Source organism: Gossypium hirsutum, chromosome A03 (assembly GCF_007990345.1).
Source record: "Gossypium hirsutum isolate 1008001.06 chromosome A03, Gossypium_hirsutum_v2.1, whole genome shotgun sequence".
NCBI classification, from domain to species: Eukaryota; Viridiplantae; Streptophyta; class Magnoliopsida; order Malvales; family Malvaceae; genus Gossypium; species Gossypium hirsutum.
This window is the reverse complement of record NC_053426.1, coordinates 113,232,249-113,254,797: the sequence shown is the minus strand read 5'-3', so window position 1 is coordinate 113,254,797 and position 22,549 is coordinate 113,232,249. Positions and strand designations below refer to the sequence as shown.

General features: G+C 33.3%; 5 protein-coding genes across 10 annotated transcripts; 3 read left to right on the top strand and 2 right to left on the bottom strand.

Moving 5' to 3' along the window:
- Positions 1-3,031: 3,031 nt before the first annotated feature.
- Positions 3,032-6,538, top strand: LOC107938865 (DUF21 domain-containing protein At2g14520). 2 transcript variants are annotated; one of them, XM_016872108.2, is made up of 11 exons: positions 3,032-3,615; positions 3,819-3,895; positions 4,003-4,086; positions 4,307-4,420; positions 4,496-4,582; positions 4,785-4,924; positions 5,023-5,110; positions 5,395-5,468; positions 5,599-5,723; positions 5,865-6,130; positions 6,217-6,538. In XM_016872108.2, the coding sequence occupies exons 1-11, from the start codon at positions 3,438-3,440 to the stop codon at positions 6,259-6,261; spliced, it is 1,278 nt and encodes a 425-aa protein (XP_016727597.1). In that variant the 5' UTR covers positions 3,032-3,437; the 3' UTR covers positions 6,262-6,538. The 2 variants fall into 2 exon arrangements, with proteins under 2 accessions (XP_016727597.1, XP_016727598.1); XM_016872109.2 differs by lacking the exon at positions 3,819-3,895 and having other exon boundaries at positions 3,091-3,615.
- A 1,477-nt stretch (positions 6,539-8,015) lies between these two features.
- Positions 8,016-9,957, bottom strand: LOC107938866 (protein FAM133). The gene is made up of 4 exons (XM_016872110.2): positions 9,792-9,957; positions 9,180-9,353; positions 8,599-8,869; positions 8,016-8,515 (listed from the first exon to the last, which is right to left on the bottom strand). Exons 2-4 carry the CDS (start codon positions 9,346-9,348, stop codon positions 8,197-8,199), a joined length of 759 nt encoding a protein of 252 aa, XP_016727599.1. The 5' UTR covers positions 9,349-9,353; positions 9,792-9,957; the 3' UTR covers positions 8,016-8,196.
- A 158-nt stretch (positions 9,958-10,115) lies between these two features.
- On the top strand, positions 10,116-13,683 carry LOC107938864 (LL-diaminopimelate aminotransferase, chloroplastic). Of its 2 annotated transcripts, none has more exons than XM_016872106.2 (10): positions 10,116-10,346; positions 10,492-10,571; positions 10,782-10,849; positions 11,038-11,154; positions 11,331-11,393; positions 11,633-11,737; positions 11,830-11,880; positions 12,486-12,806; positions 12,891-13,097; positions 13,174-13,683. In XM_016872106.2, the coding sequence occupies exons 1-10, from the start codon at positions 10,264-10,266 to the stop codon at positions 13,465-13,467; spliced, it is 1,389 nt and encodes a 462-aa protein (XP_016727595.1). In that variant the 5' UTR covers positions 10,116-10,263; the 3' UTR covers positions 13,468-13,683. The 2 variants fall into 2 exon arrangements, with proteins under 2 accessions (XP_016727595.1, XP_016727596.1); XM_016872107.2 differs by having other exon boundaries at positions 10,142-10,346; positions 10,495-10,571.
- LOC107938857 (squalene monooxygenase SE1) lies at positions 13,566-16,419 on the bottom strand. Its single transcript, XM_016872099.2, has 8 exons — positions 16,175-16,419; positions 15,980-16,091; positions 15,463-15,637; positions 15,215-15,383; positions 14,917-15,135; positions 14,552-14,827; positions 14,182-14,460; positions 13,566-14,089 (listed from the first exon to the last, which is right to left on the bottom strand). The coding sequence occupies exons 1-8, from the start codon at positions 16,388-16,390 to the stop codon at positions 13,985-13,987; spliced, it is 1,551 nt and encodes a 516-aa protein (XP_016727588.2). The 5' UTR covers positions 16,391-16,419; the 3' UTR covers positions 13,566-13,984.
- A 2,598-nt stretch (positions 16,420-19,017) lies between these two features.
- On the top strand, positions 19,018-22,397 carry LOC107938844 (uncharacterized). 4 transcript variants are annotated; one of them, XM_041103474.1, is made up of 11 exons: positions 19,018-19,309; positions 19,458-19,522; positions 19,615-19,676; positions 19,875-20,732; positions 20,823-20,880; positions 20,965-21,089; positions 21,180-21,237; positions 21,322-21,441; positions 21,532-21,633; positions 21,731-21,876; positions 21,976-22,397. In XM_041103474.1, exons 1-11 carry the CDS (start codon positions 19,156-19,158, stop codon positions 22,193-22,195), a joined length of 1,968 nt encoding a protein of 655 aa, XP_040959408.1. In that variant the 5' UTR covers positions 19,018-19,155; the 3' UTR covers positions 22,196-22,397. The 4 variants fall into 4 exon arrangements, with proteins under 4 accessions (XP_040959408.1, XP_040959421.1, XP_040959399.1 ...); XM_041103465.1 differs by having other exon boundaries at positions 19,047-19,309; positions 20,944-21,089; XM_041103487.1 differs by lacking the exon at positions 20,823-20,880 and having other exon boundaries at positions 19,046-19,309; positions 19,875-20,641; positions 20,999-21,089.
- Positions 22,398-22,549: the final 152 nt, after the last annotated feature.

The following is a 22,549-nucleotide window of genomic DNA, read 5'->3' as shown; positions in this document are numbered from 1 at the left end:
TTTTATGCTCTTACAATTAAAGCACTCATCTTATCGGGGAATCAAATCTCATTGCATTTATAGAAGAAGGAAAACCCCTTTAAAATTACAATGGTTTTGGATTGCTTCATTGGAGTAAACAGTGAATTCGCGTTCAAGACTTTTGGACTAAGTTTTTCTATGACACTCCCGCTTCTGTCCGAGTTGACACAGTTGAGGAGACAGAGAAGATTCCCTGTCTCAGGCTCCAACATGGCCAGAAGCCAATGCCGGCAGCCTTTTATGGCGGATCCGACCCTGCTTACCTTACCGCACTCATGTCTTTTCTTTCCTTTTTCTTTGTAAAGTTATGGTAATAATTAAGGGTAAATACAGTATAGAGTTATTAAATTATTAATAATTTAAAATTTTAATCACTTCAAAAAGTTATAAGCTTTCATTTAAATTAATAGGTTGTTAAAATTGTTATTGAATTATCTTCTTTATTCGTATTATTTACACTAATCAAAAGTTCTTATTTTTAATATTCTTTTCTGTAATTTAAAATTTTTTTTATGAAATAATTTTGAATGTCATAAATATGTGAAGTAAAACTCAAACAGTTTTCTCATTTGATCTCCAACACTACTCGTCAAATTGACTTAGATCTATAGTATGTTATTTTACTCATCAATGAGTACTGATCCATCGTACCGATTGTCGAATCATCAGTTGAAGCTCGCTAACCGAACTTTAAAAAAAAAAAACCTTAACAATCTAATGACGTAAGTTAAAAACATTCAAAAAGTTTAATGACTTAAATGAAAACTTTCAAATAGTTCAATAACTATTTTGTAACTTTTTTAAAAGATTAGTGGCCAAGGCATAAACTTAATAATAATTTAGTACTCAATATTTATTGATACTATATTTTTAACACGTTAAATCCAACTACCCGTTTGATAATTATGTATTAAAAATTTAATACATGTATTTTAACTTTACTAAATATCAAATTCAAATTTGATGTCATTTTTAGTAAACATGAAAATAAGAAGAATTAAGATACTTGAAAGTTTTTCGATTTTTAAGTCAATATTTAAGTCACTTAAACACTTAAAAATAAATGTATGCATTACACTTAATTATCCATCTAAACACAACCTAAATATCCTCGTCATATCTAAGGTGAAAGGTCAAACTCGATACGCAATATATCTTTAAAATGGAGCTTTGGGTTGCGTATTGACTACCCAAATCTAACCCTTAGCGAAATCTATTTGTTAGGGCCATTGGCTACTCATGCTTTGCACATTGCCTTTGAGCTATGTAAAAGCTTCTTTCGCTAAAAAGAGGTGATTCTCCCGAATACCACGTGCAATTGTTTTTTGCTAGCATATTTAGGCTTATGCTTTCTTTTTTGCAATGTATATTACACTCTTAAAAAAATTAATTTTAATTTTAAAAATAATATTATTAAAAAAATAATCACAAATCTTAAATATAGACCATAAAACGAATATATATTTAAATTACCAAAAAGGAACTTCAACTTGTGTAAGTTTTATGCTAGTTGGAGCTTGAACTCCAATGGACCAAACCTTGGCAAATTTAATATAGACATGACTAAGTATTTAATTAAAAATAAAAATCTAAAATCCGATCCAAATCAACTTTACTGAAAACACCCTAATAAAATCTTCAATGATAATATTTTTATTGTAATAACCGCAAGTCCTTACTTGCAACCTGTAATTATACAAATTCGTTTGATTGAGATCATAAAAAAGGATTATGTAAGGATTAGAAAATATATATTAATACTATGAAAAGCGACGAGGCGAGAATTATAAGGCAATGCTGATGCAGTTGTCGTATTGAAACATCATGTGAGTTGGTCCGCAAGCTCGACAGGGCTGAAATGGTGACAGCTTACCTAATTGATGTTATTTGGTTGTTTATCAGATAAAACAAGACATCAAATCTGTTTCAAACTCTGATTTGAAATCAAGATATCACTAGTTGATGATCCGAACAATTTTTTTAGAACATGGTTAGATTTGTTAGTCGGATCGGTTAAATTAAAAATCGATCAATATAGTAAGTTAAATAAATGGGTTGTTATTTTTATAAAATTTTAAATATTTATTTAATTATTGCTTGTTTAGCATCAATCAAACCGGTTGAAAGGTCTGATCAATTCAACCACTAATTCAATTATAAAACATTATACGTGACATTCAAATATTGTAACATACGATAGCTTGACAATTTTATAAATTTTTAAATTTTAAACAATGATTCAACATAATATTAATCAATTTTTTAAATTTAGTAGCATAGACAAAAATGTATGCATGCATTACATTTGTCAATGCCAATATCATGACATACTCTATTCAAGTACGTAAATGAAAAGGTATAACCTTTGATTGTCAAGACACAATTTGACATCAATGGTAGCTGGCCAACATTTATTTATATTTCCGATAAGGTCCAACCCTCATTTTGATGTATATATTATCTTTATTAAATAATACTAAATTTAAATCTTATCTTTAATTGGGAATTACACCAGAATTAATATATTTCTTATAATTTCACTATAATTTTGATTATATTTATTTTTTTAATATAATATTAAAAATTATTTATAATTCCTTCTAAATTTATAAATAGAAAAATATCGAATCCATATCATTTTACATAAACAATAATACTTATTCCAGTTAAATTAAAATTCAATTAATTAATTAATACCTAAAATATATATTAACACCATTTTTCATTGGAGGAAGGTAAACATTTGTTTGAGTTTATCCCGGGAATTTAGCGCCTTAAATGTTTTTTTTTTGTATTTAGCAACTTGTTATTTTAATATAAAAAATTAACGATTAATTCTATTCAATATTTGCAAGTCGGTTTATCTAATTTAATTAAATAATTATTAAAAATTTATAAAAAATATTAAAAACTTAATAAAAATTGAATTGATTTTTTGATTAATTCAATTTAATTTAAGCAATTCTATTTAAATTTAAATAAATCACCACTAAGCTCAAACTCGAATAACGAGTTAAACTATGGCTCAGCCATATAAATTAGCTTACATTTGGGAAAAAGAAAAACACTAAACTGTAAGTAAACAGTACACGTAGATGAAGATCATCCTCAACATCACTATAAATAATTAATCATAGAGCTCGAAAACCGAAAAACTCACAGCTGTTTAGATTATAACCCATTTATTAGCTTCAGCTTTCAATTTCATCCACAAAAACCATAATAATCTACACCGAATCCGTTTCGACGGGATTTCACTTTACTCTTTTGTTTTTTTGCTATTAGCTAATGTTGCTTTCGTAATGAAAGAGCTTTATCATCTTTGTTCTTCGTTTCTCTAACGAAACCCTAAGTTTTTATTTTAATTTTTGCTTGATTTGTGAGGTTGTTTTTTTTATATAAAGAGAGAACTTTGAATGGCGGTGGAGTATAGTTGTTGTGAATTGGAGTTCTTTATTCACATATTAATAGTAGTGTTGTTGGTATTGTTCGCGGGTTTGATGTCGGGGCTTACTTTGGGCCTTATGTCGATGAGTCTCGTCGATCTTGAGGTTCTTGCCAAGTCCGGAACTCCCAAGGATCGTAAACATGCTGGTACTCTTTTTCATTTGTTTCTTCTTTAACTGAATGATTGGAATAATTTACCTTTTTTTTGAGCGAGGTTTGAATTTGGAATGTTGGACTGAAAAATTAGATGGCAAAATTGAAATTTGATCATCTAGTTAAGTGATGGTTAGTGAAATTATAGTCAGATAAAAGGGTACACAAGCTAATTTTATCCCCCCATTTTGAAACAGCAAAAATATTGCCGGTTGTCAAAAAACAGCATTTGTTGCTTTGTACACTACTTATATGCAATGCTGCTGCGATGGAGGTATATGTATATATATGTTGTAGATACAGCTTCAGCCTGACCTGTGATCTGGTTTTGTTTGGAAATTTTTAATTAATGTATGGAACTTGTTTTGTTATTTTTTTCAGGCACTTCCCATTTTCCTTGATGGTTTGGTCACTGCTTGGGGTGCTATCTTGATTTCAGTGACCTTGATTCTTCTGTTTGGTGAGGTGAGGATCTACCTTAGATCGTATTAGCTGTTTCGAACTCGGCAGAGATAGAAAATAGAAATCCTTGTTACACCCTGAACATGACATTTTGTGTTTCTACTATTTTGATGTGTGTTACTCGATATCGTTTACTGAAGTTTTGGCTGAGCAACTATGGTAGAAAAAGGCAAGAAGTTCTATGCATGTCCTAAATCCTAATTGCAATTTAATTGTTGTGCAGATAATACCGCAATCCGTCTGTTCTCGATATGGTTTGGCAATTGGTGCAACTGTAGCTCCATTTGTTCAAGTTCTTGTTTGGGTCTGTTTTCCTGTTGCATACCCAATAAGCAAGGTAATGAATGTTGCTATAGATACTCACTTTGAATTCTGCAAATTGCTCTCTTGACTGATCTTATCTATTCTTCAGCTGTTAGACTTTTTACTAGGCCATGGACATGTAGCACTTTTTCGAAGAGCCGAGTTGAAAACCCTAGTAAATTTGCACGGGAATGAGGTTTGGTTTACAACTTCTTGGTTTGCATACAAACTTTTTATTTTTATCTATAGTTGTTTACATTGCTTTCTTCTAGTTATTATTTACTTGGTTGTTTCCATTTATCAAATCAATGCCATTGTAAGTGCAATGCCTTTTGGGGGATATGCTTTCTTTCATGATAATTTTGAGATTTTTGATCCTTCTATTGAACCTTTATTAGGCTGGAAAAGGTGGAGAACTGACGCACGATGAGACAACAATTATAGCTGGAGCACTTGAGCTCTCCGAGAAAACAGCTAAAGATGCCATGACTCCTATATCCGAAACATTTGCAATTGACATTAACGCCAAGCTTGACAGGCATGATTTCTGTAAATTATCAAGAAACATGACATTTAATATCATTCTCAATTTCCCTCAGATTTTCTAAGGTACCATTACATGCTTGCTATGGACAGGGAATTGATGAGTTTAATTTTAGAGAAAGGACATAGCAGAGTTCCAGTTTATTATGAGCACTCTACAAACATTATTGGACTTGTTTTGGTAATCATTTTTCTTCAGCTAAAACTAACATCATTTACAGTTGGTCGAGTGTTATTATGTAATTGTTTCCAACTGGATGATGCTCTGTGATATGACAGGCTTTATAGTTAGCCATGCTAATGGTTGCATGAATCATTTATGCATCCCACCACCTGTATACGAGTTCCTTTCTGAACATTAACATTTTGTTACTTTTTTGACGTTTCCCTATTCCTTAGGCTTTTACTTTCAAATGTTTTTATTCTGGTATTTTATTGAACATCATTTATCTTTTAATCTTACAGGTCAAGAATTTATTAACAGTCCACCCTGAAGATGAAGTTCCTGTGAAGAGTGTCACTATACGAAGGATTCCAAGGTATCTTATATTAAATAAACTCTAAAAGAAGACAACTTGTATTCATGTCGTTCTGCAAAGAATATGACTATCTGCACCATACTCATTGGTTGATCCTCCATATTTGTATTTGTATATTTGCTTGTTACAGGGTTCAAGAAACTCTACCATTGTACGATATATTAAATGAATTTCAAAAAGGTCATAGCCATATGGCCGTTGTTGTAAGACAGTGCAACAAGGCAGACCAGCCGCCTTCTAACAACTCATCTAGGAGTAAGTATCACCCTCTTATTAGAATATTCTCACTGAATTTCCACTTATACCAGTTAGCCGTCCATGGAAACTTAGTTTATAATGCATAATTCTCTATTGCTTTTTATTCGTCTTTATCTGTTTGTTCCTCTCTTGAAATAGGCCCTTTGCCGGAAGTGAAGGTTGACATTGATGGTGAGAAATATCCTCAAGAAAACGCTTTAAGACGTAAACGATCACTGAAGAAGTGGAAGAGCTTTCCCACTTCGAATGATTCTTTTAAAAGTGGTTCCCGGAGCCGAAAATGGTCAAAGGGTACTGATTCTGACATCTTACATCTAAATGGCAGTCCACTCCCACAGCTCCCTGAAGAAGAGGAGGCTGTTGGCATTATAACAATGGAAGATGTCATTGAAGAGCTTTTACAGGTACATATTCCTCTTATTAGCTAACTTCCGATTTCATTTCCGTCAAACGTTTCTCACACATTTGCCTTGTATGTGACCTTTCTCAGGAGGAGATCTTTGACGAGACGGATCATCATTACGATGACTCATGACATTTGCCTTACTTCGTCGCAAAGTTTTTCTACGGCACTGATTATTTGTTGTTTCTTGTTTGGCACGCAGTAGAAGTTGGTTTGTTAGAGCTTATTGTAGACACATGCTGGTTGTATGCGAAATGCATTAGGCATTCGAGTTAATGGAAACTCTATATTTTTGTAAGTAGGACAAAAGCAAACATTCCATTTATAAATGGATTGTAATGTAAAAACTCGAATTTATTTTCTTTTGTTCTAGTTATTCGCAATTTTATAATTATTAGTTGAGTTTGAACTCGAGCAACTTTCGAATTGGTTGTGGGTTTTATTTTTATATTAAATTTGGTTATTACCTTTCAAATATAAAAATCGGGTACAAAAATTGATAAACGAGCTTAATCAAATTTGAGTATGGAGTGTTCGGTAAATAGAGTTTTGGGTTTTTTTATAGTTCAATAAAAAATATTGTACTCCTTTTGTCACATGTTTGCTTAAAAATTACTCTTAGCCACATCTATTTTTTGAATATTTATATTCTTAATTTATTTTCGATTTATTTGTGTGAAATGATTTTTCATGTAACTTTATATTAATTGAAATATGCTACTATAAATTTATTCAGAAGTGTGACATGATAGCATATTAAGAACATGTCATAATTATTACTAAGAATATAATTTGCAATAATATTGATACACTTTTAATATTTTTTAATTTCTACAACATTAATATTTGTAAATAAATAACTTAAGAAATTTGTTTATTTAAAATTCAAAAATATTCACTAATTAATTTTCATAATGAATGTTTTAATTCTTTGGTAATAATGTTTTATTTCAATAATTTCACCTAATAAAAACTAAAGTATTACAAACAAATAAATACCTAACAATGAAATGTGTCATGCTCTTATTTGTTTACCTTTTTTTTTTTTTTACATATATCAGCTTTCAACTATCAACTAAGATTTATCAAACACTTTTAAATAAACAGTTAATAGAATCAGTTGATCAAACCAACTACTACAATCAACAATCAACTAATTGCCAAATAGGGCTTATATCTTAAGTTGAGTTTGTGTTTAATCAAGATAATCTTGAGTCGAGCTCAACATTGTCCATATTTGGATTCAGCCTAGCTCGATTATAGGTTTGTTTAAGTGCTCATGTTTTTTTTTGAGTAAACTATATTAGTAATAATCTAATTATTAGTAAATATTTTTTAGTTATTTAATTGTAAAAAGTTACAAGATAATTACTTAATTATTTAATTTATATTTTTTGCTTATTAGCAGGCTAATGGTGGTAGCATTTAAAATTAGCATTATAGTTAACTTTAACCTAAACATTTATAAATTATATCAATTTAACTTTGATTTTAAAAAAGTTAACTTTATGCGTAATTTAATCTTTTTTTTATGATATTGAAGATTAATTTTAAAAAAAGAATAAGAAAAGATGAAAACTACTATATTGGAAATTTTAGTATTCCGTTTGTCGTAAATTTTTATAAACTTTTAATTTATTTATTTTTTTTAATTTTTTAGGTTAGAAGAGTAAAAAAAATAAAATTATGCAATATGCAAAATTGAAGGGTTAAATTATTTAATATCAAGATTAAATTGATATAATGTGTAACTATTAAAAGTTAAAATTGTTATTACGTCAAATTTAAAAATTACCATTGGTGAAAAAAAAACAAAATTAAATAATTATACGGTCATCTATAACAAAAAAGGAAATTCACCAAGTAAAAATGAAACAGGGCCGAAAGAAAGAAAGCCTCAACGTCAGCTTTTATGCATATTTTCATCGTAGAACAGGGAATGACCCTTTTTACAAAGCTACAATCAATCATTGATTATTACCACAAATGGTACATAAAATTAGATAAAACTAAACTATTGATTGTCACCAAATAGTACATAAATTGATAATAAAACCTTTATATTACTCACTTCCGATGTTTACTTCTTTTTTCTTCCTTCCTCTTCTTTTTCTTATCTATATATTTTTCTTTAGATTTATGCTTCCTTCTATGCTTCTTATCTAAGCTCTTAGAATGGTCTTTTTCTTTCTTCCGTCTATGTTCTCGTACTTCCTCATCGGAAGAAAATTCCTCGGATTTCAGTGAAGGTGGTTTCTTGGGACCTAATGTGACACGATGTTCCCTTATAATGGGGTCCGTTGACAGCATTCCTGGAGAGCCGGTGGGTAGGTAAGGTCCTGTTTCATCCATCCTTGAACCTATAGAACCTCGACCGCGCTTCACCCTGTCATCATAAAACAGGTTCGTGTCAGTCAGTTTTCCGTATAAATGCCGGGGATAAAATTACAAACGGTTAAAGGTACAAACCTTGACTGAAGAAATTCCTCGATCTCTTCGTCTCTTAGACCTTCATCATCTTCCCTTGAACGAGAACTCTCATCTGGTCTCTTGCTTGATGAGCATGAAGCACTAAAATCACTCTCGTGCTTCCCACTGGTTCTTCTGGAGGAATTGCTAGTGTCCCCATAACTCCTGATGTGGCTGGTATCTTTTTTTGATCTTCCTTTTAGCCTATCGTTTAATTCAATCTCCTTTTGTCGAACTCGCCACATCTCATTCACTTCAACAGCTCGGTTAGCTGAGAAGAAGTGAAAGAAAGAGGCACACACAGCATTCATGCATTAGCAATAAAATCCAAAAGGGGAAACCGAAAGGTTGCCATCTTATTTTCTACAAATCTATTGGATTCACGTGTACCGTACTTGTGCTTTCAAGGAGCACCTAATCATCATTAGTTTAAGGTATGTAAAAGATCTCTCAGTTCTTTCATACATTCGAATTCGAATTTATGAAAATTCATAAAACTAGTCACTGTTGTTACAAACCTTAACCTAAACTCGCTCTACTATTAGAAAATGCAAGCTTAATAGAAGAATGGGATAACAAACCTTGCTGTACACCAAGCACAGTAGCGGTGAGGAAGCGCGAATTTGGCCGACCCCTTACTTTTGGCTGCTGAAGATAAACATGAACACCTTCCTTGTCCGCTTGCCGTTTCAGTTCGGCTGCCTCTTTTAAGAGAATAGCTGCTATTCTGTTTTCAGTTTCCAAATCCATTTAAGCTGCAATAGCATATTAAAACCCAGATGAATTTAACAGATTTCTCATTGAAAACACAAATTTGAACAAATAAACGCAAAAAAACTATCAAAAGGCATTAAAAAGCTATGATCAAATATGAAAACTAGGCTCTCTTGATTTCTCCAAAAAAAACCCAGAGATTTTAGCATGGAAGACTATCAGCCCCAACACCAAATATAAACAACATAAAATTTTAATTATCCAAGCCATAGTTCAATACATTAATCCTAATACGCATCGGCACAGGAAAAAAAAACATCCCTTTTTCATTATCCTCAAAACCCAATTAAAAACCAGCAGTTCACATCGAAAACCCCCAAAAAAGAAATAAAACCCCCTTTTTTTGCCTCACAAACAACTTGAACAATAAGATTTCTAAGCAAAATAAACATCAAGAACAATAAAATCAGTAAACTTACCCAATCAATTAAACGGCTAATGCGAAATCCAAAGTGAAAATCTGGATCAATTTAAGCAACCACACCGCTTTTCTCCTTTGAAATCGAAAACCCTAATCCAAAATTTATTCTGGATTGAAGGTGAAGGCTTTTTCACTTTTCCTAAATAGTATGTATATATTTATTTATTTTAAAATTAGCGCGTAAATGTTATTTTCCTTTATTTCGCGTGGAAAGGTGTCTGCCACGTAGGATAATAACAAGACAAAAATTGGGCCCTACATGACGTGGCATAAGGTGCGTGAAGGTAATTAATTTTGACAACGTTGACTCTCGAAGAGCCCAACTATTAGGGTTAGCCCGTTAGGGTTAAATATCAGCTTCGGCCTATAATCGTGAAGGCATCACATTTGTGGTTATTTGGCCGCATAAAAAAGAAGCAGCTTTTTCCATTAATTTCGGAGGGAAAAAAAAGGGGAAAAAAAATCTGAAAATGTCTCTGATGAACAATCTATCAACTTCAATGATTTCTTCATCTTCATCTACTTTCTTGGCTCCAACCAGTTTCAATTCAAGGTACTATTTTTTTCCTTTTGATTTTCTTCTGTTTGGTTTCTGAGAAAACAAAAAGCCAAGTTCTCTTTCATTTTATCATTAAACAAGGTTCTTAGTTTTTTTTTTAATTTCTTTTGTTGGGTTTTTATTTATTGGTACAATGCAGCAGAACCCAGAGTGTTTCAGTTCCATTGAAAAGCATCAATATAGTTAAATGTGTTGCCACTCCTCAAGAACAACAAAATGGTGATCATTCCTATAATTTTTCATTATTATTGCTTTTTTTGGTATGTTAATACTTGAATTTTTGTTGTTTTAAAGCTAGTTGAGTTGGTAATGTTACTGAGAACAAACTGTTCAATTCATGAGTAGTTACACAAATGACTTAATTTTCAATAAGTGCTTTTAAACTTCAATAATTTTATGACTGAGCTATGGTTTCTGTTTGTTTTGAAGCTTACAAAACTAAAGTTTCTCGCAATGCGAACATAGCTAAGCTTCAAGCTGGTTACCTGTTTCCAGAGGTCCGTGTCATTTCTCATTGTGTCTAATGCTTTTCTTTGTTGTCATTGGTGTTATATATAAACTTTTCCCTCAAGATACTGATTATGTTTGCCGTTGGTTTTTATAAGAAGACATGGTTTGCTCAGTCGGTTTTCTCGAGTTCCATTTATTTGCTCTTGAGTGTACTTTTTTAATGTTTTTGTAATAGGTTGCCAGGAGAAGGGCTGCACACTTGCTCAAGTACCCGAATGCTCAAGTGATAAGCCTTGGAATCGGTGATACTACTGAACCTATTCCAGATGTTATTACGTCTGCAATGGCTAAGGTAAGTATTCCTTGTTTTTTTTTTTCTTTTTGTCAATTTAGGGCTAAATATTGGTTTCTACCTGAGGTTTCTCACTTCTATCATCAAAATCTATTCAAGCTTATGTAATAGGGTTAACGAAAATTACATTTACAAGTAGGGCCTGATATTCATTTGAATTATTTTCTATTTGGCAGAGGTCTCATGCATTGTCTACGCTGGAGGGTTACAGTGGTTATGGAGCTGAACAAGGTGAAAAGGTATGCCATTTTGAGTCTTTATCGTAAATTGTAAACTTCAAAGTTGAAGCTCAGTAATGAAGTTATGGTTTGGTTTTATTAGTAGTACGCATAAATTATTTTCAAACCACAAATTAAAGGCCCCAATTGGATTTAATTGGGACTATAAATAAGTCCACTAGTGTTATACAATGGCATTTATTATGTTTAGATGTGAAATATTAAGTTTCAAAACACAACCTCAATGTTAATTTGTGCAGGCATTGAGAGCTGCACTTGCTTCAACATTCTATCGCAACCTTGGCATTGAGGATGATGATATTTTTGTCTCAGATGGTGCTAAATGTGACATATCTCGCCTTCAGGTTTGATTTAGTTGTGAGATTTCTTTTATTATTAGTATTTTAACTTGTCTATCCGAAATAATCTTGGTGGTTGCGGTTTTGCTTTGGGCCAGGTTGTTTTCGGATCTAATGTCACAATGGCAGTGCAAGACCCGTCATACCCGGTAACTTTTCTTTGTAGTCTTAATATGTCAAATCTTTTTCGATCTACTTTTTCATGTCATGTTTAGCTGGTCTGGTTCTCTGGCATATGAAGCTTCAACGACGATGGTAAAAGTATTGAGAGTTAGATTGCATTTTGCCTCTACTAAAAAAAGGGGCAAATTAGTCCCTGTACGGTAGATCAAAGAGCAAATTGATATTTTCTATTAAAAATTTCGTCTATTTGTATTGTTAAAAACTGGCGAGGTTGACAGAACAACTAGATATTGACATATGGCATGTCATTTGTACCTCATACTGACAAACAGTAACTAGTTTTTAATAGTTGAAATGGATGGAATTTTTAACAGAAAGGTCAATTTGCTCTTTGATCTAATGTATAAGAACTAATTTGTCTATTTTTTTTAGTAGAGGGGGTAAAATGCAATTTGACTTTTTGTTCAAGTGCCTCCATGGTTTTTCTTACCATGAACGACTTTTTAGTTTGTTTATTTGACCTAGGTAGACCTGTGGAAAACAAATAATAATAACGGAATGTGGGGAAGAGAAACATTTAGCTGTAAAAGAAATAGCTTCTTGTGTCTATAATTATTGCTATTCTATGCAGGCTTACGTAGATTCCAGCGTTATCATGGGTCAGACCGGACAGTTTCAAAAGGATGTTGAGAAGTATGGAAATATCGAGTATATGAGGTGTACACCCGAGAATGGATTCTTTCCTGATTTATCCAAAGTTGCTAGAACTGATATCATATTCTTCTGTTCACCAAACAATCCTACTGGTGCTGCTGCAACACGAGAGCAATTGACTCGATTGGTTAAGTTTGCAAAGGACAATGGGTCTATCATAGTCTATGATTCTGCATATGCTATGTATATGTCAGACGATAACCCTCGTTCTATCTTTGAAATTCCAGGAGCAAAAGAGGTTCCCTTCACCCCTGCTTGTTATCTAGAGAACTAAAGGATAAATATACAATTGATGTGTAAATTTCCTTACTCGATATTGTAGGTTGCAATTGAAACAGCTTCTTTTAGTAAGTATGCTGGGTTTACTGGGGTTCGTCTCGGTTGGACTGTTATTCCAAAACAGCTTCTGTTCTCAGATGGATTCCCTGTTGCCAAAGACTTCAACCGTATCGTTTGTACTTGCTTTAACGGTGCATCTAATATTGCCCAAGCTGGTGGCTTGGCTTGCCTTTCATCCGAAGGGCTCGAGGTTAGTGTCCTTGCCCGCTTTATTGTCAAAGCATGCAAGAGTAAAACTCCTGATTTTGGGTTTTGTTTCTTCGTAGGCCATGCAAGAGGTGATCGGCTTCTATAAAGAAAACACCAAAATTATAGTAGAAACGTTCAACTCGCTTGGGTTTAAAGTATATGGAGGAAAGAATGCACCATACGTGTGGGTTCACTTCCCTGGCCGTAGCTCATGGGATGTGTTCAGCGAAATACTCGAGAAGACCCACATTGTTACTACGCCTGGAAGTGGTTTCGGACCTGGCGGTGAAGGTTTCATCAGAGTCAGCGCATTTGGTCACAGGGAGAATGTCTTGGAAGCTTGCAGAAGATTCAAGCAGCTTTACAATTGAATCTAATAGCATTTGACTGGTTACCTCGGTTTCAGACCCGAGACGAAAGGCCGTATGCTTCTATGATTTTTGTTCTCAATTCCGTAATATTGCTTGTAATATCTCGTCAGATTCTATGCTTAGAAAAGACTAGTAATGCTTCTTATTTATCCTGTAACATTCACTGAAAACTACCTTTTTATTTATATAAATAACCGCTTGTATTCGCCAAGCAAATAAAGCAAGAAAAATCTCGATTTTTCCATGAAAGTATCATGATTTTCCATGAAATTCTTGTTTGTTAAAGCAGATGGCAGTTTAGATCACAGGTATTGATAATGCCAATTTTGATATATTATGAAAGTAATATAATGTGAATTCTCTGAAATAATAGCTTACATAATTCCTATTGGACATTTGTTTTAGTTTCTTAGCTAGAAAAAGTATTAAAAGAATGTGGCAAATTTTCCAACTCAGTGTTTAGTAGGTAGGAAAATAAAGCTTGGTTTGCTCTGAAATTTTCCATTGTTCCTTCAATTTAATCAACGGGAGGAGCTCTGTAATATGCAGGCACAGTTGCAGGGAAAAACATTTGTCTAACTCCTTCAGCTCGGATAATAGGGAAGATGATGCCCGATGCACCCTGAAAATACGGATTATTATAAGCAAAAAATGTCATGTATCGTGGTGAAACACGATTCGTAAAAGAAACAAGAAGATAGATTAGATACAAACCGAAATCAATCGAGCCCCAGTCCAGATACGTGTGGGAGAAGGAAATGGAAGTAACAAACGGCCAACACCGTATATTGCCACGGCAAAGAAATGTAGCACTAGGCTTATGGGATGCGGGTTTAGACCGGAGAGTAGAGATATCGGTCCCTCGGAAAATGCGCCTCCTAAGCTCAAATAATCAAAGCATGCTTCCCTCATTTCCTCCCTTGCTTTATCAGCCGAGGCACTAAATACCTTATATAAAGCACCAGCCAATGTGTTTATTGTAGATGCCACTGGCTGCGGGTCATAAAAATCGATGCCGATACCATCCGGTAAGTGTTTACTTGCTTCGATTATATGAATTTTTAAGAACATGTTTGAAGTTTACCTTTCGTAAGGTGTAAAATGATTCGAGATATCTACAAAGAGCAGATGCATCATGAAGATTATGGAGTGGTCTTAAAAGATCCCTTAAGAGAACAATATCGGATAACGCAACAGTCATTCCTCCTCCAGTTAAAGGATGTCGCATATTGAATGCATCCCCGAGTAAAAGTGCACCTGGAGTTGGTTGTGGAGCCGCCGGCATACTTCTATTCGTCATGGTTCTTATGTTTCCCTTGTTGACCGCAGTGATAAACGCCGTGTATAGTTGTGGAGGAATCTGATATGCATAATTGGACCAAAATATCAGTTAAATGTTCCTAGGGATTCGAAACATACTTAACGGAACATAAACTAACTCCGAGTTACCTGGGGAGCCACCATAGTTTTTAAGTAATGAGCCATCTCACCATTGGAAACCGAAGGTACTTTTTGGCCGGGTACGTCGACCAAGCAACGAATCTCAGTGCTGCTAATAGGGTAAAATAAGATAGGCGAAGGGTCTGCTAATATAACATGTCCATGATTCGCATGCGGAAGCTCGCAATTCTCGAGAATCAAACCGACAAAACAAGAAGGTACATCGACCTGAACGAAAAAACCGAACATCATTAAATCATCGATCAAGTGCTTGATTTAAACAATATTCGAACAAAAGATTCTTAACCTTCGGGTTAGAAAGAGAGCGTCGTAAATTTGAGAAACCACCGTCGCATACGATCGTCAGGGGAGCATAGGCAATAAATTCTTGACCATCCCTAGTTTTGTATTGAATTCCTTTAACGGTCCCTTTTTCTTCTATTAGAGATGTGACACTCCCTTGCTCTAAACTCACACTGTATATGAATACGTGCATCGTATATGAATATTAAAAAAGAAAAGAAAAGTTGGAATAACATAAAAGAGCGTTATTACTTGGGAAGAGAAGCCGCTTTGTGGCGCATCCTTTGAATGAAACGTCCGTTATGGAAGCTTCGTCCGGCAACATCGGAATGGAAATTTTCCAAAGGATAAGACAACTTCGTATTCTTTCCGTCTTTGAACAAAGCGTACCCGAAAACTCGTTGAGCATCGATCTCATCTACGCAATCTGCAACACCAAAGACCAATGTTAAAAACCCGAAAAAAGAGAGAGAGAGCAAAGATCACAACAACATAAAAGTATCATAAAGGCTCCTGTACTAGTAGTTAGATTACGTTTTGTCCCATTTACTCAAAAAATAGACATATTAATTATTTTATATTAGATTAAAGAGTAAATTGATCCTTTTTATTAAAATTTTTATCTGTTTTTATTATTAAAAACTGACATGACTGACAGAATAAAAGTGTCTATTTTGACGTATAATGGACAAAATACAATCCAACTCCTAATAGAAGAACATTTATGATACTTTTACCGTACAACAACCGACATGACGTTCTCGGATACCTTCAAGGCCTAATTCAATCAATTTAAGATATCCCCCTGGTTGTAAAAGTTCACCAACAATCCTATCGGGTTCATTTAAGTCCCTTTCGATCACACGTACTCGCCGTCCGTCCTGAATCGTTCAATAAACCGAAAAAGAAAACATGTTAACATTGAAAACATGTTACAACAAGGTGAAATAAGTGATGTAAGGACCTTTCCAAGTGTATAAGCAAGAGCTGCACCAGCAACACCAGCACCAACAATAATAATATCAGTTGCAGTACCCTCAGTAACCTCACCATTACGGGCAGAAACCACCGCTGACGCTGACGCTGCCGCGGCCGCTGTTTTGTTGGTTCTTGTATTGTAATAAAACAAAACAAAACCAAGAAAACAGGCAAAGATTCCAAATATATATTCGTAAGCCATGATATTATAAGATCTGTAGATAAGAAAGAACAATAAATGATTTAATTGGTGAGGGAATAAGATAGCTGACGGTACTCTCTATATATATATATAATGAAATGTAAAACTGTCTGAATTTATGAAGTTTTTTTGTGTTTTAAAGTTCAACGAAGGTTCTGTTTTATGTTTTGTTGTGATTTTAGAACGCTATTATTACTGCCAAACTTTGAGACCTTTTAATTCCAGTTTGCCAGGTATCCATAATATATATTTAATCTCGGTAAAACTACCATCAAATACCTTGTATCAAAAAATAAACAAATCAGTCCCAGTACATTAGATCAAAGAGCAAAATCGTCCTTTCTATTAAAAATTCCATCCATTTCTACTATTAAAAACAGACGTCACTAACAAAATGCTAATGTACAAAGACCAGTTTTTTAACCGTAAAAAGTTGATGGAACTTTTAATAGAAGGATCGGTTTGGTCTTTGATCTAATATACGGAGATTAATTTGTCCATTTTTTAGTATAGAGAACAAAATGCAAGCAGACTTCTAATACAATGGCCTCCATGGTATTTTTACCATTTAATCTCTTAATCAAGATTATTAAACTATGGATTATTAAATTATTAAACTATGTAAACCATGGGTTAACTATTGAATTAGTACACAGTTTATGATTCTGGTAAAGAATCATAGTTACTTAGACACTTGATTTTAGCTTAAAGTGGAGTTGATACAAACTTTTGGATCAAATTTTTTTTACTACAAAATGAGTTTTTTTTAATATAAGGACAGCAGCGGCAACCAAGGGCCAAAATTGAATAATAAATTTTTAGAGAGGTCAATGTTAAAATTTATCATTATATTAATTTGTAATTACAGAGATTAGTTAATCATATTCGAATTCATTTTCAATTTGTAATTACATAAATTTTTTTTACATATTATATATATATGTGTATAGAAATAACAGAATTTAATAAATTTAATAATTTCTATTTGGTCATGGTTGAAATTTTAAAATTCAAAAAGTACAATCACTAAAAATAATCAAATTTAATTATAGGAACTAAATCTACAATTTTCATATAATAAAGGTACTAATATTAGAATTTAACCTTATATTTTCTTGAGTTGTTAAGATTCCCCTACTTGTTTTTCTTGAAGAAAGATTCAAACCTTAAATAAAGTGGAAGAACACCTCGAATTCTTAATAAATTAATATGAGTAAATTGCACAAATATCCGAAACTATGAACCTCATTCTAAATTAGTCTTTAAATTTTAAATATTTTAAACGCATCCTTAAACAATCGATGTTACATTAATAAAGTCCTTTTGCTACTAAAATTATTAATTTAACCGTTAAATGTGGCATCAAATCTTATATGACAAAATTTGAAATGAAAAAAAAATCAAAATTTTGAGGTTTTCGAAGGTTTTACAGAAACTAATGTTTACTCTTCTTTTTGTTTCGGTTTTAATTTTTGTTTTTCTAATTTTAAAATTTATAACACATAAGAATGTACATGCTATTATGGTTAAATTCATGGTTTCAATAATGGAAGGACTTGATTGATTTAACATCGATAACTTGAGGGTATAATTATAATATTTTGAAGTTTAAGGAAGACTTTCTTGAAAAAAATAATTTCATTTGGATGAATGACAAATATTTAATAATTGAAGCATATAAATTAAATTAAACCAAGACTTGTTGTCTAATTAAAGGAAATAAAAGATTTATGGGGTTTGACTACGTTAATAATCCATATTAGTACTTAAGTGACTTAAACCTAATTTAACTACGTGTACTCTTTTATCAAACACGTATGTAGTAGGTAAAAATTAAAAACCACAAGATTCATTTTAATACTGCCTTTTTGGTCGACTTTAATCAATGCTGCTCACTCAATACCAAACATGTCTTACTTTAAATATGTTTAAAAGTTTAAGTAACATTCTTAAATTTTTTAAAATTTTAATTAAGTCCTTAAAGTATTAATATTTTATGGGTCTAGAAACATTTGTGTACTTAGGAGGGGTAGATAGTGGCCTTGACCCCTAAAATGGAAAAATCCCCTATAAGCCCTTCAAAATATAGTGAAATTATACTTTGACTTTCAAGAATGATAAAATTATGATTTAATCTTATTGTATGGATGATTTGAATCTAACATGCTAAAAGATGGAATGAATATTAAATTTATACATCAACGTATAATAATTATATGTCGAAAATGTTGTTAGTGGTTTGTGAAAATTGGGTTAAATCAAAGTTTCACCTATAGAATTGCACATTGAACTAAAATTCATGTATAGTTTTGATATTTATCCTCTAAATAATTTACAGTTTGAATCACTTGCTTTAAATGTACTCTATAGCTAAATTGATAGAAGGACTTGATTGATACAATATTGAATTTTAAGGACTCGATTAAAATATTTTAAAATTAAAAGATTGATTTTGAAAATTTAGACAATAGTTGGAAATGAATCAATTAAATATATTTGAAATATTAGTTGAGGAATGGACAAGCGGAAACGGCTGTTGTCTCAATTATCCAATATGCAGTTTACCAAAACACCCTTCTGATCCAAACTATATTACCCTTATGCCTGTAACGGCTAGTTACAGAACCTGCAACAAATTTAAAACAATCGACTAAGGGAACGGCTTCCAAGAACAAAAAGGAAAATACTACTTGCCAAAGCCTTTGACTCTCTACCGGCTAGTTTACGCTCCTCTTTATCGTATCTTAGATCTCCGGGGACGAAAAATGGACGAATTTAAAATCAACGGTGCTGGCGACGAAGAAGTAATCGGCGACGAATTCTACGAAAAGATTGAGGCTCCCAAGTTCGTAGACCTCGCCGCACCTGATCGTTGCCGCACTGAAAATGATGACCGTTACTGGTTTTGCCTCCGTGTCGGTAAGGTCCATTTTGCTTGAAACTATAATTTGATTTCGTAGATAAGATCAAAGCTTACATTTGTGGTTGGGTTTCATTAATTTGGTTTAAACAAACTAGTGTTCGATGTTAGGTCTCAATGATGTTTTTTGTTGTTCTTGTTTCTCAGGATGTGATCAAAAGCATGAAGAAGAAATGGATCCTGAAGAAATTTATAAAAATTTTGTGCTTAGGGTTAGTACAAAATTTGCTTCCTTTTTTGTTTTCCCTTTTCATTTTTTCATGTTTTTAAGTGATTGCTGAACTTAAAGAACTGAATCTTTCAGGTTATGGCCGCTAGGAGTCCAAGTGTTGGGCTTAGAAAAGCTCTTTGCAGAAGAGACTCAAGGTATATACATGGAAATGTTCTTCACTGAGATTTGCATTCTATTTTTTCTTCATCGATTGTTTGCTTTTATATACAATGCCTACTTCGTACCTATAACTCCTCCAAGCCCTTAAACGTGCTTAAGCATGCTTGAACTCATGTCCTTCTTGTTGCAATGATGATGGTACTGATTCAGGCTGTTTTTTATTGTGATTTTAGGTCGAAATTGGAATGTCCCCGTACGGTTCCTGCTAAATCTTCAAAGTCTAGAGTGTCAAGGTTGGCTAGGATCTCATCCATTTCAACAAAGATGGGTGAAACTAAAGTGAAAGTTAAGCAGAGTTCGACTACCCCAAATGTGAAGAAGGCAACAGCAGCAAAGCAACCATCTACTAAGGCCTTGACAACTCCAAGGAACAAGAAAGGGGTGTCGAATCCAGGTACTTTTCGAAGTGTTAGGAACCCAAAACCGACTACGTTTGAGGTGCCAAAGGATAGAGTGGTGGCAAAGGCTTTGGTCTTTCATTCTCCAAAGAAGGTAGTGAAGTTGAAGAAGTCTGTGGAATGGAGTAGTTCATTAAGGAGGATATGTTCAGGGATGAAGAAGCTTGAGATTACTGATGGGAGTAAGAAGAATGCATTGGGGTGTAGTAAACCATTAGCTGCTTCAAGGAAACAGTTAAGAGGGCGAGAGGTTAAAAGCCGAGTATACGATTCTTTGCATTGCCAGAATCAGAAGACTCAAGAAGCTAAATCTATAAATCGTTTGAAGAAAAAGAAGAACGAAAATGAGTTACCATTCTCTGAAGCTGCTTTGGGTCGTCATCAGGATGAAAAGGACACAATTGAGAGTACTTCTAAGAATCCTTCAGATATATTGGAGCAAGCAACAGGTCCCTCAAGGAGCAGCCATGAAGAGAACATTGAACCATGTCCTAAGGACAATGAAATCCCTGAAGCAACAGAGGGCGACGACGACAAAGAAAATGCTATGGCATCTAATATCAGAGTAAGTGAAAGCAAAGTCATGGAAATTGACAATAACAAGGAAAATTATGCAGCTTCTGATGAAAACAGGTATGGAATTCATGACATGTTTGTTCATACTTTTGTTTATTTATTATTCACTTGCATTTACCGTTGAATTTGCACCAAAATTTATTGTAGAAAATTGGATTGTGACACGGGCAAGTTGACGAATGAGACTCATAAAAACATTCAAAAGGTAGCTTGTTTATAAAGTTATATCCTTCGTTTGTTGTGTAATATATCTTTCTGGTTTTTCTAGTGTCTGTTCATGATGATGCAGGTTGCTAAAGTGATGAGTAAGACAATGAAAGAAAATGCTATGGCATCTAATATCAGAGTAAGTGAAAGCAAAGTCATGGAAATTGACAATAACAAGGAAAATTATGCAGCTTCTGATGAAAACAGGTATGGAATTCATGACATGTTTGTTCATACTTTTGTTTATTTATTATTCACTTGCATTTACCGTTGAATTTGCACCAAAATTTATTGTAGAAAATTGGATTGTGACACGGGCAAGTTGACGAATGAGACTCATAAAAACATTCAAAAGGTAGCTTGTTTGTAAAGTTATATCCTTTGTTTGTTGTGTAATATATCTTTCTGGTTTTTCTAATGTCTGTTCATGATGATGCAGGTTGCTAAAGTGATGAGTAAGACAATGAAAGAAAACTCCACCGCAGTTAAAGGTGCTCAAGGAATGAATTACAGAAAGCCTAAGCTTACAAATCCGAAGCCTTTTCGATTTAGAACAGATGTATGGCATTGTTTATTGTAGATATTATTAAAATGCAAAATGGGCATCAAAATTTCTTTAATTTATCCTGATAATTTTCTGGCTGTTCAGGAAAGAGGAATTTTAAAGGAAGCAAACTTGGAGAAAAAGCATCTTCAAGCACCTGAAGGCAGTGACAATGAATCAGATACAAGAACACATAAAGATCAACCAGTAAGTTAAAATTTCTATTTGTTTCCCATAGCTGTGTTCATTGGTCATCCAGGGAATTTGCTGAAGTTAATCCTATGGTATATACTGTACTTTGTAGCAAACCATCAAGACCTCTAGCTTGATGAAACCGAAAGGATCCATGGAAAGAAAGATTTCAACCATTCCCCAAAAACGTACCGCTCATATGCATCAAAAGGCAACTCAAAAATCCGAGGGTGGATCAGAGAAGACTAGACCACGAGTGTAAGTAACAAATCTGGAAATATCATTTGCTTTTTCATCAATGAAAATAAATTTGTATGTTCTCTAAAGGATAAAAAACTATATTCCTAATTCTTACAGGGTAGCAGCATTGAGTAGGAAGAAACTCGGTGCAATTAAGGAAATGTCACCTACAATGGCCAGACCCCTTAAGGGAACGTCGGACCCTAACAAGAATGGAACTTCCTTGACGAAGAAGGCATCATCATCGCAGCGAAGAAGGCATACAACCATACCAAAAGAGCCAAACTTTCATAGCCTTCATGCTCCAAAAAGCTGCACAAAGAGAGTAGTAGCATGATGCAAGTGTATTTGCCTTGGTCACTAGCCAGCCACCCCTTTTTTTTTCTGAACACTCATTTGCTTGCTTGAATTGTTTCAATCTTTTGAGGGAATGCCAAGTTCCTTTTCAAGTAATTGTTTCTAAGCTGTAACATTTGTGCTACAAGAATGACATTGTATGAATTCATTTATAATATGCAAATATTCAAGATTTTTACTAATGGAGTTAGCAAGATAATATACATATCAAGTGTATTAAGGAAAGGACATAATGTGCCTAAAGCTACTCAAGTTTATAACTTGCAATATATGTAATAGAGTATGTGCTAATTTGAACAAGTACTCAAGCAATAAAATTACACTATTATCTTTT